Raw genomic sequence first — 20,634 nt, forward strand, 5'->3', positions numbered from 1 at the left:
TCCACCTTCCACACTTATGTTCGGAGGGGCCACGTTCTTTGTTGCTACGGCCCTGACCAAGATGTTAGCCTGCTGCCAGTATCACGGACTATGGCCTATGCAATTGGCTGTGCTATATCATTAACCTTAAAGACTGTGGGTGACTGACTGACTTCTTCTTTCCACTTGCTATTTTTTCTCATGACTGCAGCTTCTCTAGCAGCATCAGCTGTAGCTTATGGAGTTGACTGACGACAACTAGCCTAGTTGATACAATGGAAAACGTCGGTTAACCTTATTCAATCATGAGATGAGGGTCAACTTTTTATCAGTCGGGCTCCAGTTGAAACTGTATTGGTTTAACCTGTTATATTGTACAAAATTGTAGCCAAATAGAATAGCTTTAACAACTGAAAACATAAACAAAAGTACGATAGGACATAGGTTAGGTAGCTAAAAACGTATGAAATTTCACTCACATACGAAAGCTTTTGCAACACAACCTAACCAAGACACAAAAACTGATAAAAGACTCTTTATCCATTCAAAGCTTATTGCCGTTAACGGATTGATAAATTGTAAAAAGATTAAGTTTGTTGTGGATTTCTGACGTGTTGGGCCAAGGAAAACCAGAAGGTTCAAAAGGCTTACAAAGTAGCCTATATTATGATAGAACCACAAATCGACTATGCCATCATTATAAAGATTAGCCTACAAGGTATTCGTTTGATCCTGCTCAAGCTCAAATAAGATTTTTTTCCATCTTAAGCAAGTTTTCAGTGATTGTTTTGAGTGTATTATAACTTTCAGCACAATGTTAACAGTTGTTTCTGAAATGGAACAGTAGTTTTGTCAAACTATTGATTTGAAAACATGTGTAGTTTAACCAAACGTTTAAAATGCCAAAGTTAGGCTACTTCTCTCCAAGACTACCGGCACAGAGTCGGCAAAGGCCGTTCATAATTCGGCACAAGAGGTACTCAAACATTGAAGTAATTCAAACGACACCAATAGTACGGTGGTTTATAACTTTATAGCACCATCATGTGGTGATTGATGAAAAATATTCAAAGCCGGCAGGTAGCACTACACGTGTGTTGCCATTCGAGCAACAAGTGGACGAACAAATTCAGACGATCTTGACGATTGGCGGCTCATTTGTGCCGATAAGTTACTTCTTCGACCAGGCATAGTTTCTTGGTCGATAATTCTACCAGCCAAAGCAGACGCGCTGAGAGCTGAACCCCGCTCATAATTGTCCAAAGAAGACTGCGATGATTCGGCCGGCAGTTGAACATTTCCTAAAAACGCCGATGCGGGAATAGAAGCTGATCGGCCGTACATCGGTCTAGTCATGTAAGGCGAAGGTTCAATGGGTAATTGTGTAGGCAACAAAGACCGGGAATTATGTGAGTAAGTGCCAATAGTTTGAGGCGTATACGAATTGCCCGAAAACGGTCCATAGTCCGAGTAGTCGCCAAAATATCGTGCCGGTGATGGTGACATCCTTTCACCTAGTGCGCTGGCACTTCTGACGGTTGACGTTGGAGGAGCCAAAGCTGTAGGATCATAAGGAACTCTTGAACATGAATACGGGTCCACTGACATCGATCTTTGAGGATAGTCAGCGTGTGGATTCATTGTGTGGTAGTGGCTCTCAAGGAGGGGTTTCTTGTACTCAATTGTGTCCAAAGGAGAAGAATGATTAACAAAATAGCCAGAATCTGGTAAAACGTCTTTTGTTGGTGCTAAAGATCCCACCGCTGCTTTGTCATTGTGATCACCTCGGTTCCAAGAAGTTGCTTCTATAATATATACAAACATCAGATTTACCAAAATGTTCTTCTATCTTAAATATGATGGCAGCTACAAACGCATTGTCTGCATGAGTTTAACTCAACACAAAACGTTTCATGTACTAAACGTAGAAAGTACAAACGACGTAGTAGCTTATCAGTTCAGTTTGTTTTTATTTCTGACCATCACAACGAAAAAGCAATATATGACAAACATAGCAGAGGTCTAGAAAAAAGTAAAAGCGAAAAACGCGGACACGTGATAAAACACGTGATACCAAAGCAGGACAATCAGTTTAAAATATGGCACGGTCGTAACACCTCATGGTTGGTTTGACATTCTTGTACGCCAACCATAAAGTGTCAATGCATGTTTGGTCAAAAATCTTCTAAAAAAGAAACATTAATAGAATCCTGTAATAAACAAACCACTGAGTGTGAAATAACGTTTTCATGAATCACGTCCTACCTTCAGTTTGATAACCGTCATCCTGAATCAGTGTCGTAGTTGGGTTGGCTTCATCAGATCCGGACACTGTGGATGCAGGTCCTTCTCCAGGAGAAGAAAGATCTCCCGGATTCTTGGCACCATTACTTCCGGTTAGAGAATGAATCTGATTGATCGGAGTAGATTCATCCGAGATGAAAACCTCATCTCCATCTCCTCCTGACTGAAAATTAACCAACAAACGTAACGACGTTGAAACACCTTTAAATGCAAACAAACGCTTGCTCCTCGATCCCATTCCTCCATTGGGATTAAAATGATATTTTCCAAAATTGTAAATTATAACTTCTCACTTTTATGTAGCCTAAGTCTGAATATATTTAGACACTTTTTTTATGTTTAAATTAAGTTACGTGATGTAAAGGCCACTAAACAACAATTATTTTACACCAAAGCAAAATGGCCGGCATTCTGGAACGGAATACCTTTTTTGGTTTAAGGTTTGACAATTGATATAGGCTAAAGTGATCCACAGAGCAAAACGTATCTTACATTGTTAGAAGGTTGCTTTTGAAGGTGGCTCAGCGACTTGCTAAATGTGATGGATTTTTGTTGTTGCTTAGATCTTACACAATAGCAAGCCAGCAGTACAATAATAAGCAGAAGCAGTATTCCTCCTATAGCTGCTCCAGCAGCTATTCCTATCAGTGTAACGTTGTCCGCAGTTGAAGTGCCTATTGAACAGAAATATCAGTACGTTAATCTGGAAGTTATAGGCCTACTCATCAAAGGTATAGCCGACTAGAAACGTTGTAACAAATGTTTAACTATTTTTTTTGCAATACATATTGAGAAAGTGGCCGAAGTAAAACTTAATAGGCTAAAGCGCTTTCTAGACTAGCCTACTTTCCAATCAAGATTCTGTAGCCTACCTACATTTTATGAAAGTTTTTTTATTTCCGCAAACAAAAACATTCTATTTTTAAACAAAACGTTTCGACGCCAACCTTAAATGCATGTGCTTTATCTTTAGACGACATAATATTTGTTATCACGCGATAAAATCCATTAAATTATTTGTTTCGTTAGTAGGCCTTCCATATCTACGAATAACAGAAACTTTTAGACCTTGAAGTAGCTTCCTCAAAGTGATAGAAAAACACCTGTAATTATCCACATAGCCACTGTTCTGTATTTTCTTACCTTCTTTCAAGGTTATTTTCATCGATGTATCGCCGTACATATTTGAAACAGAACACGAAAACTCATGAAAATCGTCTTTGGCAGTGCCGAGGATTCTTAATCCGGCGGATGATTTTCCGCTTACAAAGTATCCTTGGTATTTGACTGATCCGCTTTCGTTTGATTCGATTCCTGAAGCGGATATTGATTGGTTTCCCAGAAGTTTAAAATCAGCATCGGCAGTCTTCCATGTCCATTCCTGTGAGTAAAAGCAAAGTTTCACAAATTGGTTTTAGAATGAATTGTCTGAATCTGTTATAGCTTACCTTAACAGCAAAGTGTGAAACTTTGAAAGCGTTTTTAAGGCAAAAAACTTGCGCATAAGAAACCTATTAAACCTCAACGCGTTTTCTGTGCCAAAATGCATCCAAATGCAGAACTGCTAACAGCGTACCCAGTTGTCATAATATTTACATCAAACTTACCACTTGGTCAATGCCTGGGTGGCTTTTTAAAGCACATTCAATGATAGTATCTTCGTGTAATGTTCCATGTTGAATGGCATCAGAATTTATCAATGGAGGACCATTGACTATCAATTGCAATGGCTTTCTATTGGTTCCAATCTGCAAAAATGAATAACTATTTATAAAACATGTCAAGACTTTACGATTGTACGGTAAAGAACAAATCCAGAGAGCAAAATCTGTCATTTTTACATTGATTCAATGTCTGCAGACGTTGAATTGTTGTCTGGGAAGGTTGGTAGCGTGACTGGTAGGTTTACAACAGTGTGGAGATTGATACGCAACCCTCGCTGCTTAAATCAATTCAAAATCGTTTGTCCAGCGACAGTAGGCTGCACTTTGAACAGCACATTGTCAACTAACTATGTTGCTCTTTTTGCAACTACAAGATAGTTACGTCATCAAGGGACTTACATCTTCTGCAGTTGCAATGCAAACATATCGCCCGCCGTCAGACTGGGCAACGTTGTGGATTTCTAGCGTTGCAGACGTCGACACAAGAGACTTGTCATCTTCACGAATCCAGTGAATCAACGGTTCAGGGTTCGATTTCCATTCGCACGACAAAGAGACATTTTCTCCAATCTCTGCAGTTCTATCCTCGGAACTGCTAGCTAGTGTAGGTGGGTCTGAAAAAATAATACTCTGCCAATGAATTGAATAATAAAGTCAAGTTTTGAGATTTTAGCTAGAAAATTTTGTGTAGGCTATGGCCAAGGTTATGGAACAGCTATGAAAAGAAGCTACAGAAGGCGATTGCAAGGAGCAATATTGTCAGAGAATTTAAGGACATAGAATTAGAAATAGTTACCAAACATTTATTTATAACAAAAGCTAAAAGAGATTTTCTCGGAACAGCAAAACCACCTCTAAAATGCTCGCGTTGTTTTATTTTGGAAAGGAAACTTGATTTTAAATCAAGCTAACGCGTAACATGGTTTGAGGCGTTATCCGCACGGTACAAATATTAAATAAGCCTGCCAAAAAAGAAAAAAATTACAATAACAAAAAAATACCAAAAAACCACTTGTTGTTTAAAAATTTTAGATGCACAGTTGCCAACAGATGCATCACATTTAATTATTTATTTGTTTTACTTGTTACATCAGATTAGGGCCTTCACTGCCCTAGCCCTGCGCAACCTGCAATATATCGCTAACATATGCAGTGAAGGCAGTCGTAGGCTACAAAATACAACAAAATTTACGAAATAAGTATGCCATTTCATAATAATTTTGAGCAACGTTACGTACACAGGACGTCAACAACAGTCTTGTTTATTTCAGAAAGTCCTCCAGCATTTTTGGCTCCACAACTGACGGTGGTGCCTTGCCAAGTTTTGTTCGCAAAGCCCAAACCAAGATTAGCTGAGATCTCTTCGGTTTGTTCTACATCGCGGATGTACCATCTGGATAATAATAATAATAACAACCGATTGTTATTATAATAATTAAATAATAACAACAACAGTCGAATGAAAGAAGTGAAACAAAATACAGCTGTTTTTTTTTCAGAAAAGCAGCTTTGTGCAGTGTGATTATCATAGGCTATTTTGCAATAAAACAAAAAAACTGCGTTGGTCGAAAAGTGACCATAGTAGCTTTTTGTGAGAAATGGACAATATTTATACTGGGTTGCTTACCTGTAAGATATGATAGGAGTATCACTCGTAGCTTTACACACAGCTGTTACATAGTCTCCCTCCTTGATAAATGACGATAACTCAACATGAGCAACGGGAGGCCCTAAATGTAAACGTTGTCATTGGTGATTTTTAAAACATATCTACTTTTAGATACATCGCACTGTCGCTGCAAGTGCAACCTGCGCTAAAACGCTGGATTTTATTGTCACGTATGTGCAAAGTCAAATAAAGATTTTGCAGATTTTTTGAAGCAAAGTGCAATTCAGGTCAGCACATTTGAAATCGGTATTTCTTGTCTTTCTATTTTCTAAATTGGTGAGGAAGTTTGTTGTAAGGGTTGGTTATCACAGGGGGTTATCATAGTAAGACGTGACGACCAACAATTCAGTTCTACATTGATTCATAGATTTCATACGTTGAATCAAAGTAAAAATAGGAATGATATGCTAATTGGAAGAGTATTACCTCGTTTTGTTGAAAAAAATTGAATAAATTTACTAAAGCGTACATTAAAAGGAGCAGACTATTTTAATTTAGGAAAACTCACGGAGGATGTTGAGCTTTACAAATTTGCGTTCAATCTGATCATTTGAGAGTGCGTCACTCGTCATCACGCATGCGTAAGTTGCGTCTACGTCCTCTGACGTTGGGACAATTCGCAAGGTGGAAGTGGTATTGTACAACTTGAACATGGGTCCAGTTACTTTAGATGTGACGTTGTCAAGCTCTACACCATCTGTAAAATGACACATCGACATGAAATTCCACTTAAGCAGGCTATAACACGACAACTAACATATCATCAACTGCGTCTTTTTCTATGTATTTTGACAACCCACTTAAGGAATGGTGTCAGGATTTCGTGTAACCCACCACCCATAAAAGTCTATGATTAACAGGCAACGATGCACATACCTTTCATACAAAACAAAGCAAATCGCTTTTATTTGTTTACTTTTATTGTAACGATCCGATGGACATACAATTTCAATATTATCATAGGTTTTATTTATAAAACAAAAAATATTAAAAATGTAGTTTTGATACTTACTCTTGTACCAACGCAACTTGGCAGCAGGCTTTCCTCCCTCAGCCCGGCAGGATATCGAATTTTCTTTTCCAAAAATCACATCAACCACCGTTGCTTCACCATTCTCTTTTCCTTCCACAAATGGACCAGTTGGAGGTACTATAAATAAGACTGAGCATTAAAAAAGGGTTTTCAGCCAAGGGTTTAGTTACTTCTGGAGGTAAATGTAATTTTTTAAGGTTTTATTATTATTAAAGCAGGAAAGAAAAACAATATAACAAATGCCCATTGTCTGGTCTGAAGATTGATGATGGGGTAAACTGATTTGTTCAACTCACGCTAGTTCTACACGTTAGCATTTGGATATTCAATGTAATCTATTAACTTTTTTTATTAGACAGAAATCGATCATGACAATCGAATTGGCAATTTTAAATGAAAACTCTTAATTTTTGTCCAGCTTAGTATTTTTTATCCAACTCCAAAGTCTATTATTATACGTACAATTTAAAGAAGCGCAGGAAATAACAATCAGGTGTGCTCGAAAAAAAAAAGATTTAAAGGATGACGCCTTCGAAAACCACAAAGGAACATGCCAAGTGACTTATGCCCTTCTGAAAACAGTTTCTTTGTGTTCATTCACCCGCTAGGATTTAGTTGGAAATATCAAATACAAGCTTGTTATTTTTGAAAACAAAAGACAAAATTTAGAACAAAAGTTTGTTGATTTAAAAGTCTTTATCGTAGTGCGTTTGTAAGAAAACAGCGTTTGAAATGAAGAAATCAACTAAAACCACATAAAATAGTCAGCAGACAAAGCAAAAAGTCATTACACAAGCAATGGCTCTTGAAAAGTATCGTGTTGGTATAAACCTTTTATAACTGTTTGACACATAGGCTACCACATGAAAGCTTACTAAAGCATGTACATTGTGCACAATATTTAAACCCGTTAATTCCATTAATTTCATTTTGTCAAGTAACGTTGAATTAACAAGTTTTCCTATTACAAGAATTAAAGGATGAAGTGATTTTGAATAAACTTAAATCGTTACCACAAGTTTGGGCAAGATGACACAGATTCCCCCTTGTCGAAGTTTCAAACAAATTACTGTACAATCTTCAGTACAGCTGTGGTTGCCTATCTGGGCTCCATAGGGTCCACTTGAGAGGTTTAAGCATAAAAACTCCTATATTTAATTAACAGTCATCATCGGCGAATGAGCAGATCTTTCCAGGCATCAGCCACTCAGCAGTCTCGTCGTCCAGGATTAACAGTAATCATAGTCCAGTCCAATTAACAGTAATCATAGTTTAGAAAAAGTATATACTCATGGTCACTCACACAAGTTTACGAGTCCTTAAACTTGACAATTTTTTGCAAAGGATCTTTGACAACAAAAAGATCGGAAACTATTGATCTAAAATAAGATACTTGCCATTAACTGTCACAGTTGCTTTTCTTGTCCTCAGCAAGTACTCAGTAACTTGGCATTCGTATTTATAGTCGTCCTCAACCACATTCGCGTTCTTTATGTTGAGATGGTATTCCCCCGCGGAGGGATCCCCTGTCATGGTGTACCTCTCCCAGCCTGTAATCGCAACGTACGCGATATTATCTGGTTGCCCGAAATCGTCCTCATAAAACAACAAAACATAAGTCGCTTTGCAGTTGTAATGTTTTGGACTTGATACAAGATTTGTTTTGGAATTTTCAGAACTATGAATATTGAATAATATGCAGAATCAAACTGGTGTTGAATTCAGCGAAACGTCAGCAAGGTTAACATTAAATAAAAAGTAATTAGCATGGCTTTAGAAAACAAAGTAATTTTGATGTACCGTGTGCAAATGACTGACAGCAAATTACTACTTTCAATTTCTTTTTTTGGATTCGATGACGTCACTAAAAATCAGAAAAAAATATAAACGCGCATGTTCAGAACTTGTTTCAGTGCAACACTGCAATCCTATATCTTCGTCAAGTAGATTTGCTTTACAAAATAAAATAAATCACAATTCAACAACCGAACAATTAACATTTTTTTAAATAGCCTATCGGCCGATTAAATCAGAAGTTATACTGTAGCTGCTAAAACGGTAAAAATAATCTCTCCAAGGTCTAGCTGCTCTAGCACTATCAAATTTGACTTAACAGCACGCAGAATTAATAAATTTGTTGAAATTAGTAAATAAATAGTTCTCAACGTAATTGATTAGTAATTGCACTGCACTCACACAAAGGGCATGAGCTTGTTTAGTTATTTCAATGAAAACGTCGCGACTAAAATCTCAGACAAACTTGAAAATATATCAAAACCAATTAAAAGTTAATATTTTAAGCAATCAAACGTTTGTTAAACTTTAAAACAATGTTAAGCTGTAATTACTTTAAACTGCAATATCACGGGCCATCAATTATATAAATCAGTTTCTCACACAGTAGACACGCGTCCTGTTAGGCAGAAAAATAAGTTGAAATTATAGTCTATGGTTTATTGGCTATACAATCACTTGCTGTTATAACTTACGGCTAGATAAGGAACATTATATATCAAGGAACAAACAAAGAGTGTGTATACTGTATATACAAACCTAAGCGGGCCACAATGTTTGTAATAGGCGTGGGGCTACATAACCTTTGCAACTCAAACAAACTCTTGTCAAACACCATCAAGTATATTGGCAGTTGTACAGTTAATTGTGGAGACAAACAGGTCAATACCACTTTAGTTTTCATTTCAACAAATTTAACCTTCAATATACTGAAACTAGATATGTTTAACGTTTTATTTAGATTATTATTTACATTTTTGCAGAAGCTGCCATGTACACCTTAGATGAATTAAAAAAGTTTAAATGGAAACATGCAACTGAAATACTCACGTTTCCTGCACACTTGGTGCGTTAGTTTAGGTCAGGGTGCGCAATTGCGCATTGGCACGATGCACAAAACGTTAATTCAAATGCTTGTACTTTTAAATTCTTATTCATCTGATGAACCCTGCAGCTGCTACTGCTTTTAGAAAAATTTTAACCTTTTTTACAAAATCTACAGATGCTAGGAGTGGGTAGCCTATTGGCCGAGACATATTCTAACTTGCAAAATTTTTATGCTATATTCTGGTTGCTGAAAGTTAAGCTTTTTTTAAATGGAAAAAGATCTTTTTCCGCAAGACCAGATAGACTACTATATCAGCCGACATAGTAGGCTACATACTGTACTTTGAGTTTATTATATGGCAGAGCACAATTGACCTGATAGATTGCGGTCGTAGCCAAGAGCAAAGTCTCCTCTTGTCCATTGAACGGGAGTTAAATCTGTAGCTGGAAGATGTTCAACTACACATCTCAAAGTCACGTCTTCTCCTTGGAGGAGAACTACATCCTGAGGCTCTTCCACAATCTGTGGCTTAATGGATGACGATGCAGCTGAACATATAAATTGTATTGTTAAAAACCGCCTGTGAGACACGTTTGCATAATAATTATGCTGTGTAAGAGAAGAGCTCCCATAGCCTACTCGTTTGACGTTCCTATGGCGAAGAAATGAGCTATTGCATCACTAGTGTGACGGTTCTATTTTCCGGATCGTTTTTTTTTCATAAAATATTTCCACCCAATTCGTTATGCCCCATATAGAAATGAATGGCATTTTTTCATCATCTAGCTTAACTGGGTCTCATACTAATTGATATGGCTGGAAGACAAGGGTCAAAATTACTAGACCATCGGAGGCTAATTGTCAAAGTCAGACTGGAGTAGCTTAGCAGTAGCAAACAATAGCTTTACAAAACATAATGTTAGTAGAACATGATAGCTTACAATAGCTTCCACATTTCATTAAAATTTGTTAATTCAGTAGAACTAGCCTATATAAAATATCAGTGAGACTACGTTGGCAGTGATATGTTTTCTTGGCATTCAGACAAGTTATATGTTAGACAAGTTATAGGCTACGTAAAAAATACTTACCAATTAAAACGCCGAAAATAGTTGCTGTCAACCAGACTTTCTCCATTTCAAGTAATTCCGATTATTAATCGATATACCAATCCAGATTATCACTTTAGGAAACAAAGACGCAATAAGAACTACTAAGACCTATTTTTTGTTTATCACCTATACCGCGTTACTGAAGAATTCTAAAAAGAAACGTTCAATTCAACGAAACAATCAAATGTAACAAGGTAGACTAGTAGTCCAAATTACGTTCAGCTTTACAGTTTAAAGAATAATAGTCTTTGTTTTTTTGAACTTCTTGAATGCTACACAGGGCGATAGTGTATGAAAGCTCCTGGGCCGTTTTTGAGACGTTCTAATGGAAATAAATTGATCTTCGACAACGACAATCCACGTTCAACTACTACGTCTGTTTTCTTACAAACGCTTTTAAAAAAACACAAATTAGGCTAATATGTGCAAAAAATCACAAGTAAGTCAAGTGAATAATTTTAACCTAAAGAGGAATAGCGAATACTTTCATTGTAGCCCTTGGCTTTGTTTCTGTAGCTTGGTAAGTTGGTTGTTTTTGAATCTTTATCCTCGCAAGGACAAAGCTTCTGATAGGTTATTCCCGGCAGTTTCGCAGATTTAATACGAAATAAAGATTTCGAGGCTTTGTAAAGGCTTTTGACACAGGACTGGTTACCGAAATTGACAAAGTGATGTTTTCAAATGTTGAAATGTTGTTGCCGAGGAATTATTCCATTCACCAGGTAGGCTTAGGTTGGTATTTGACTTCGTGCTGTTTTGATCTAGCATAGCTACGATACATTTGATCTGGTACTGAAGCTGGCATCGTGTTATTTTCATCTGAAGGCAATTTCAAGAAGTCTTCAGCGGATGTGCAGAAACCTCACGGTCGCTTGGACAAGCAGTAAAATATGGCAGCAGAGATTGTGATGTGTTCGTTGCTCTACGTTCGACATCACAAATTCTAGTAATCTAGTTGCTGAATAAACAGAAGAGTCAAGTGGACTTGCTTGGTAATTGTTTCTATTAATATTTTATTTGCTCAAGAAATTGATAACTCTATTTGCTATCCAAACGATGTATGAGTTTATTGCTTTGGGTGATTTGTAATATCACGGTAGTTAAGCCTTGCACATTAACAATCCCATGACGACATGCTGTATAAGGCCAAGACTCACTTTTGAGTTGCAGATCACGTTGAAAAGCTAGTGGTCAAGTGACAAAATAACAGTCTTAAAAATTTTGTCATGATTCAATTATTACAGCAACTTTGGTAACTTAGCATCGTTTTCAACATAAACAACGTAGGATAATAATAAGACAAACGAAACTCTTTGTTAGTTGGTTAGGTTTATTGCCACGTCGACTATATTCATTCTGACTTCACGACATTTTGACTTGGCTGGAATAAACTGGTAAGCTGCAGTGACCTCAGTGTAATCTCAAAAACATACTTTAAATTTTCAATTACTGTATTGCATAGCCTACATACTACTGCACTGAATTTTCTGTTTATACCAAAAGAGTAACTATACATGACTGCAGCGACCAAACTGATGATGAAAGTCGGCGCTTGTTTCGTCGTTACTAATAGACAAACACTCACTCGCATACCTAGGCCTGTGCAATAGTTGAAAGCCTATCTGTATTTGCATTGGAACAAAATTAAACAATTTTATGGCCGACACGACTGACTGAGAAAGAAAAGCAAGCAAAAAAGGCCATTTATGACGAAACGGACATTTTTTATTTTGTTGGGACAGTTCTCAAAGACTAGAAATAGTTATTTAAACAAAGATTGAATTTACTCAATTGTCTCACGTCTGGTTAAAAATTAACATTTTGAAATCATTTTTCCCCATAGGTTTCCTCAAGGCCCTATTTCAGTTCTAATATGCATGTGCGTCTCTATTCGATATATTTACGTGGTGAAATCTGGAAAAAAGAACAGGAAAAAGTTCTAGACTTTGTTAAATAACATCTAAACTAGTTAACTATGATGTTGTGCTGAAAAATCTTAAGTATGAAACATGTCATTCATACTTCTGACGGCACGATTTATTGGCTGAAAGTATTCAAAGTGACACATACACTGTACAAATAGTACAACGCCTAACGAACGAACTTCAAAAGGGCAGCAGTGGTAAACACAGCACCTTTCATCGTTGTCTAGAATACTGCCAAGTGATTTCGTCATCCATGAGCAACAAAAGCATAGCCTTCCACAGCTTCACGGGTCATAAAAAACTTCCTCTCAGGAAAAACAATTTCTTCTTGTAAGTTCACACCGACTGCCTAATACATTGAAATATTGTTTCGTTTTGTACCAAAAATTTCTTTATTTTGGTCTCGTTGCGGGTTAAAATGAAACAAAGTCTTGAAAAACTATTGTGAAAATTTCTGACAAAATTTTTTTAGTTCGTTTTTGTTTCTAGTTTCGATTTTAGTGGAAGTTTTTTTGCTTGGTTTGGCTTAAATTAACTCCGCCTCCAGCACTCTCAGATTCAGATCTGCCAGGTCTGGGATATAAGAATGTTTTCAGCTTTTCAGCATTACGATTGGGAGTGATCCCAGACAGCAACTTCATCTGGTCCAGATCTTTACCAGATCGGGTACGGATCTGACCAGATCTGGACTAAATGAAGTGGTTCTCTATGAAAAGCGGTTAGGAATAAAATTCGTCATTAAGAAACTTCTAAAACCAGACAAAAAAATTGCTCATTTTTACATTGATTCAACGTCTACAGACGTAGTAGTAGTTAAATCATTGAATAAATGACGGATTTTGCTTTCTGGAAAACGAAGTGAAACGAAACCAAGACGTCGAAACGACATTTTGCAATATTTTCTTTTTGAATAGGCTACATTTCTTACTTTCTGATTAAATGATCAAAAATAACATTAACCGACACATCACAACATAACCATTCTATTTCGCAAAACCTCCGCAACAAAAAACGGTGCTTACTCATAGAAAATGCAAAATATTTTCTTTGCAGTTTAAAGCAAATTTATTCAAATGAAGTTAATAACAAGTAATGTAACTATCATCGTATCCTCAAAGTAAAATCGACAAAGACAGCTGGCCCATCGCAATTATTTTTTTTCAAGCAGTTTGCTTGTCAAGATGGTAGTGCTGCTTTGCCTGTTTCGTAATGAAAAACCGGACTTTAATTATTTCAAAACAGGGTTTCAGAATTCCCTGCTTCAATAGCCAATAAATGATTAATAAAAGTTACAATAAATACAAAGCTACCAATTCCTCAATTCAAAATTGCACTGCGCCTCTAGTCGAAACTGGTGTAAATCCAAAATTGTTTTCGAAACCCATAAAGTTGTCTGAAGTTATTTCTTGTAATTTTCATTCTTTTGTTGAATTCTGTGTAGATGAGCTGCATTCACTGCAGATCCTTCTTTTCGTTCGTGAGCTAATCTAAGAGATATTTTAAAACGTAGCCCATTTTTTTTTCTTTGAAATAACAAGTTTTCTCGAAAATCGAATAATTTCTAATTTATCGCTTGAGATGCATTCTCTCCTGGTCTGTTGACTGCTGATGACAAGTAAAAAGAAATACTGCTAACTGAAAACAAAGCCGCAAACAGATTGCCACAGTAATGTGTGAAAAAAAAACAATTATTTTATCTGAACAACCTTCCTGTAAAGCCGATTTCAGTAAACTGGCTCAAGTAAAATAACAATCTGTGGCTGGATGTTCACACTTAGTCGGATAATGGGGCTAAAATAACCATTTGGCAATGTAAAACATGTTTAAAAAAAGTATTCATTTTAATTTAGACTTAACAGCAGCTACGTCAGGTCACGCTAAAGCATCCGTATCCCGGCAGTTTCCGAGGTTGTTGGTTTTATTTTTGTGTGATATGATTCAGTGAAACTAGTCAGACCCTTGAGTATGGCAAGTTGGGTCAATATTCACTGCGTAAGGATTAATTTGGCGTTTTCGGCTTGTTTCTCAAGCCTAGCGACAGTCAGAAAGTCTTTTTAAATCATTTCAAATGAACCGTTTGCCGTTAAGTCCCACTGACTAAAGCTTGACAGCATTTCTCCAAACATTAAATATTTGGAAAAACAAACAGAATAGATAAGCTCTCAAAACCACATCATAAAAAAACTATTCAAAAATCTATCACTTCAATAATGTCTGCAGATTACGCAATGGTAAGATAGCATCGCTACTACGTGATCAAAAATAACAAAAACACACGACAATGCTAAACTCGGCAATATGAACCATCTGTTCAAATGATACAATCATCGCTGTCAAACATAAGCTCTCAGGTATTTGCATTCAAATAAAAATTTACCCAAGTGATCACGAACGAAACGATATTTTCAGTGCGTTGACAGACTAACAAAGAGATGAACTTTACCCAGGGTCAGCCCATTCTGTAGCTTCCCGTCGCTCAATCACATGATTCAATATAGGCTGCTGTATTTTACGTCTTTGGTAGCCTGCTTAGATATTATTCCACTGGACACTAAAAATGAATAAATTTGTAAGAAATTGTAGCTACTCTACTGACCAGTCACCCAAAAAGTAATCCTTGTATTTTCGTTGCTTAGTGGCCTGTTTTAAGCTGGTTTTTCTGCAACGTGTTTCGTTATTGCCATTGGCAATTGGAAATGGTAATTTGAACCAATTATGCTACTTGAAATTATCTGGCTACAAACTCATCAACTAAAATCGAGCATAATTATGGCTTTTTAGAAGCTATTAAAGCGAGTCTAAAACATGAAGTTCACTTTAAAATCCACTTTGCATTCTTTCTTGATCTTTTTTTAATCAAATATGCGAAGATTTCTACAGTTAGAAGTAGACATTTCCTGTCTTGGATTCTGGCTTAAGCCGGCACTTAAAGCGAATCTCACATTTTCAACTCGTTTCAAAAACATTAATTGTAGGCTAAATCAAAAATGAAGGTTTCTTAGAGTTAAACCTTCAACTTCCAAAAAAGTCAATGCTTTCCAATTTTAATAAGAAGCAAGTAGCCAACTGTGCGATTGTTCAGCAAAGCTATTCTAAAGACTATTTGGTAAACCTTTCAGTCTTGCTTTTCAAAAGCAGCCACTGTAGTTATCAAATAACCACTACAGCGGAACTAACATTGATTACAATACACTTACTATTCAACATAAAGGAGAAACAAAAGTTGGTAGTCGTGAGAAATCTCAAATCAATTGTTTATTTCACCCTGAAGACGTTGTTCGAAAGGGGACGAATATATTCAAAAAGTTTACGTAAAATGACGTATGTTTGACGGAAAATCACCGTGTCTATAAAAAATAGGAAAATTTCAAAAAATTTACCAGTCATGTAGATATAGAGACCTTCAATGCAGAAACAAAACAAAAATATAAATAAGACTCGGATTAAAAGGTTATGAAACGCATTTCTGTTAGAATAGCAAGCTTGTTTTTAGAAATAATATTCGATATAAAGAAATTATATAGCTTCAAGTCAAGCCCTGTGTTCAGCTCACTTTAGCAAAACTCATCTTTTGCGCTGTTTGATCATATTACTGCGGCATAGGCATCGCGCATAAAGTTTACGAAGCTACCTAAAACGACGTTTGAACAAATTTGAGGTAAAGACAAAATTTCTGTTTAAAGTGAAAATAATCGGATTTAAATAAATCAAAGTCCACTTCCTTGTTTAATAACAACATCTCAAACGTCTAGGTTTAAATTTTAAATACTAAACATTGGAAATTGGATAAATGGCTAACTCCGATCTGATTTCTAATTAGCAGTAACAAGGCACTATAAACAAAACAGCAAAAGCCAGTATTCAACCTTGAGCGCACCTGCTAAGAGTAATGGAATTAGGTGGTGTCTTAAGACATGATTATCTTAAGCATGGAAGTCCATGCTTAAGATAACCCTTTCATAAGCTATAAGCCCCTATAATCCGATTTAGCATTATTAGATGCAAGTCGACATTTAAAGGGAAACCGCACCATTAATAAGGCGATTGATATATCAACCAAAATGTTTTAATTTTCTGATAAAAGTCAAATTTAAAACGAAGAAAATATTAAAGAAAGTGTTTAAATTTTTATGTACAAATAATATTTTCTTACAAATAACTTTGCTTAATAAATCCATCGCACTTCCAACCAAGCAATTTTTTCAGCAGTAGCTTAAATAACATCACAACAAAAAATGGTAAAACTACTATACAGCATCATGCAGTAGGCTACATGCAAAAATTTTACATTGCAAAATTCTGTTTAAAAGTAAATTTAGATTTAGCCTAGGGTTAGATTTATTTTCCGTGAATTCATCAAACCAAGTGTAGGGTAATGTCTAACAGTGGCAAATTACTTTTTTAAACTTCAAAAGACTTTTGAATCCCTTACGAAGCTTGAATTCTACAATTTTTTATGCAAGAACCAATAAGTTCCTTAGAATTTAAAATGCTTCCTGATCTTTGTCACAACAATAAAGTTTGACAAAGAAACCCCTCAAACTTGCAAAACAATTTTATTTTAAAACGTAGAAAATTTCTTCCGCTTCGACACCGGCTAAGCATTTTTGGTTTAGCTTCGTTTTATTTGGAACCAGCGTCAATACAAGAAAAAAATTGTTTGATTCCCTGTAAACCAAACAAAATTTGTTTCAAACAGCACTTACGTTACTATCACTTTAAAGTCGGTTGATCTTTCAATATAACTTCAGTGCTGCCAAATGTTAAAACAACGATAAAAGATAAACGTCTAGCGAGACAGTAAACCACTGATTATTGTCTTCGGTTTGTCAAGATTAAGATCCTCCCCATATCTAGTCTTTTACAATTACATTGACCAACTCAAAGATTTGTGGTCAAACGATTTATCAGTTTATCTCACCTTACAGATAACGTATATTCAATTAGGGTTGCCAGTTTAACTATTGCCAAAAAGTGGAGGTGATAATAAAAACTGAAATTTGGCCTTTTTTAGTATTTGTTAAAATCTGATGTAAAGTTGAAATAATCAAAAAAAAAAATCGTTTTTACATATTTGACCGTGAAGAACAAAGTAATGTTTTTTGGGCAACTGTGAAAAAAATCTGGCAATACTGCATTTAATCATTCGAGTTTCGTGTAAATCATGTCCGCTTAGCCTTCGAGCTCTGCCGTCGCCACCGGCCCTGCGCATCTGTCGTTTCAACTTAAAATCGATACAGGATAACTAAATTTGCTGTGAGATGATCACCAATCAGTGTGACATTGAAATTGATTTCAATTCACCTGGCACCATATCAATCAAATACCTATTTAAGTGGGTTACAAAGCATGAGCGGATGGAGATTAACGTGGCAGAAGGCAATAATAAACATGCTTTTTAAGTAGCAGCCCGCACACAGGCTCTTTGAGAGGGTAATTTGGGCCCGGTATCAATAGGATTTTGGGACTCCAAGTTTAAGAAAAATGACGACAAGTTTAAGTTTAGTGACGACAATTCTAAGAAAAATGCTTATACCCAAAGAATAGCCTACGCTGTGGCTTCTTCACGCTTTCGGGCTCTTAAAACGATTCCAGGCCCGGACCCAAAAGTACCTCTGGACCCCCTGTCAACGATACTGCCCGCACAAAAAATAAAATAATTAATATCAACGTCTGCGTATTACCAAGAAGTGATTTACAGATATGGGTTTACAAAACCTTCACAAATCACAACTAAATGTTGAACTACATGACCAGGGTCTTTGAGACGATACTTAGGGCCTCATTAAAAAACGCCTCTAAAGAAAACATTAAAACTCCAAAAGAATTGGCGGTGTTTTCTGCGTTTCTGGGTCCTCTAGAGTACCCCGGCGTAAGTTCTAAAGTAGCCTACCCTTTGAACCCCTGCCAACGCTACTGTATAGACATATAAAGAGTTGATGACCAGTTCGGTCCTTCTGTCACTCCCATCATCATCAGCAAACAACATAACTCACATAGTAATCTTGCATTGTTTTTGTTTTGTTTTTTCACATGTGCTGATGATGCAAAATAAAAGAACTCCTTCTTCTTCTGGCTACAAACGCTAAAGATCAAGAAACTTCAAATTAACTCTGACTCAGGCACCTGAACCAAGTTCAATCGAACCACTAAACAATGTAAACATGTCTTAAATATATCGTACTCACAATTTTTTTACAATTATGTATGAATAAAGCTTTGCAACTTATTTGCACGAAGTGCAACCTAAAGTGAAGTTGTTCGAACAGAAACCACTAAACTTCCGGGGCACTGAAACCACTAAACTTCCGGGGCACTGAAACCACTAAACTTCCGGGGCACTGAAACCACTAAACTTCCGGGGCACTGAAACCACTAAACTTCCGGGGCACTGAAACCACTAAACTTCCGGGGCACTGAAACCACTAAACTTCCGGGGCACTGAAACCACTAAACTTCCGGGGCACTGAAACCACTAAACTTCCGGGGCACTGAAACCACTAAACTTACCAGCTGCTCAAACTGTCCTTTGTCATTGATCGTATAATAGAGTAAGTTAAGAAACAATCAATCGCTACGAATTTCAAAATGTAAACATACTGTAGTGTATAGACCTATTCTCTATGACAAACATGTAACAACATGCATTTGTAACACCATTACAAAACCCGTAACGCTGTCTTAAATTATCATGTAGCAGTGTCAGGGGCGCCGGAACGATTTTTGACTGGGGGGGGCAAGATTACGAAACAAGGGCACTTTTGTTTACTAAAAGGCCAATTTTTTGTCAAGTTTCAAGATAAGATATAGCGATAACGTTAATCTATCAGCTCATTATGTATTGAATAATGATAGCCTGCAAGTGTCCGGTATACAAAGAAGGGCATCATGCTATGTTATAATGATGTAACCTACTGTCAAGCCTTAAAGCAGCCTGCGGCCATGGCCGCTAAGTAGTGCTTGAATGACCGCCGGTGCTACCTCCTCAATCGGCCAAGTTTGGTCGCCGGTCTCTTCTAGCCAATTATTTAATTTCGCAATAGAATGATCGTGGATCAACCGTCGAAAATATGTAGTATCAAAGAGTGACGCAAAATTACGTCAGCGCGTCATAATCGCCACTGTTGCATTGTGCGGGAAGATTTGTTATTGATGGAATATATCCATCTGCGATCACTAGCAATGTAAGTCTTGTTTGTAATTCCCGACGTTTATTTTAACAAAGTCTTAATCCGAAGTGTTAATTTACATCGGCTGGTATAATATTGTCGTTTTTATGTCGATTCGATGTTGTCGGACATTGAATCGTTGTTAAAAAGGAGAACTAAGTTAGTTGACATCCGAGGGGAAAACATTTTTTGGTCATATTTTGCAAAAATTATGCTTCTTTTTAGTAATGTCCTTCACATCATTGAAATACTTATTTTATGACCTTGCCGTCATCGTCAACACATGTCGAACGTTGTTTTTTGTTGCTAAAAAGAATTCTAGGGTAGTGGCCAACTTCTTTAAAATCAGCCACATTGGAGACACTCGTGCGAGTGTCGTTAGATAGTCCCGCAGTACTGGATTACAATCCCGATAAAGCAGTTATTGCGTGATGTAACGATTCTATTGTAGGACGTCGCCCAGGCCCAGCCTTCAACAACGCTAAGTGATCATTTTTGCATTGTTGCAAGTTTAATTCTATTTATTTGTGCTATCGTTATTATTTGTATTTTGGCCTCCAAGCACGCAGATTTGGCCGCCGAGAAGGAACTCCCGATAAGCCACGATGGCTGCCGAAAAAAAACGAGTTTTAAGGCCTGTAGGCCTACTGTGTTGCAAAATTTTGTGCCGTAAATATTTTTTTGAGACAAAAATGAAAGATTATAATTAGGCTAAAAGTGAATGGCAGAAATTGTTATATTGCGAAATGTGCAGTAGCTTACATGACTTTAAAAGGGCACCATTGCCCCCCCTGCCCCTCCATTTGCAGAAAAATTGAGGGCAGGGGGGGCATCCGCCCCCCCTGCCCCCCCGCTTCCGGCGCCCCTGAGCAGTGTGCTCATAAAATCGACAAAAAACAGCACTACGAGTAGGCTACGGACACCTGAAGCTGAAGGT

General features: G+C 36.8%; 1 protein-coding gene across 1 annotated transcript; it reads right to left on the minus strand.

The window, feature by feature from the left end:
- Window positions 1-327: 327 nt before the first annotated feature.
- LOC145774423 (kin of IRRE-like protein 2) lies at window positions 328-10,667 on the minus strand. The gene is made up of 13 exons (XM_082585673.1): window positions 10,583-10,667; window positions 9,866-10,039; window positions 8,047-8,199; window positions 6,629-6,766; window positions 6,125-6,313; window positions 5,575-5,677; window positions 5,186-5,340; window positions 4,347-4,561; window positions 3,891-4,031; window positions 3,427-3,664; window positions 2,776-2,957; window positions 2,245-2,446; window positions 328-1,784 (listed from the first exon to the last, which is right to left on the minus strand). Exons 1-13 carry the CDS (start codon window positions 10,626-10,628, stop codon window positions 1,066-1,068), a joined length of 2,655 nt encoding a protein of 884 aa, XP_082441799.1. The 5' UTR covers window positions 10,629-10,667; the 3' UTR covers window positions 328-1,065.
- Window positions 10,668-20,634: the final 9,967 nt, after the last annotated feature.

This window comes from Aplidium turbinatum, chromosome 7 (assembly GCF_918807975.1).
Source record: "Aplidium turbinatum chromosome 7, kaAplTurb1.1, whole genome shotgun sequence".
In the NCBI taxonomy this organism is placed as follows: Eukaryota; Metazoa; Chordata; class Ascidiacea; order Aplousobranchia; family Polyclinidae; genus Aplidium; species Aplidium turbinatum.

Coding starts and splice junctions, on each gene's coding strand:
- LOC145774423 (XM_082585673.1), bottom strand. CDS start 10,628: ATGGAGAAAGTCTGGTTGACAGCAACTATTTTCGGCGTTTTAATTG. Junction 10,040..10,582: donor TATTTTCGGCGTTTTAATTG/GTAAGTATTTTT, acceptor TTATATGTTCAG/CTGCATCGTCATCCATTAAG. Junction 6,314..6,628: donor CAAGTTGCGTTGGTACAAGA/GTAAGTATCAAA, acceptor GTCATTTTACAG/ATGGTGTAGAGCTTGACAAC.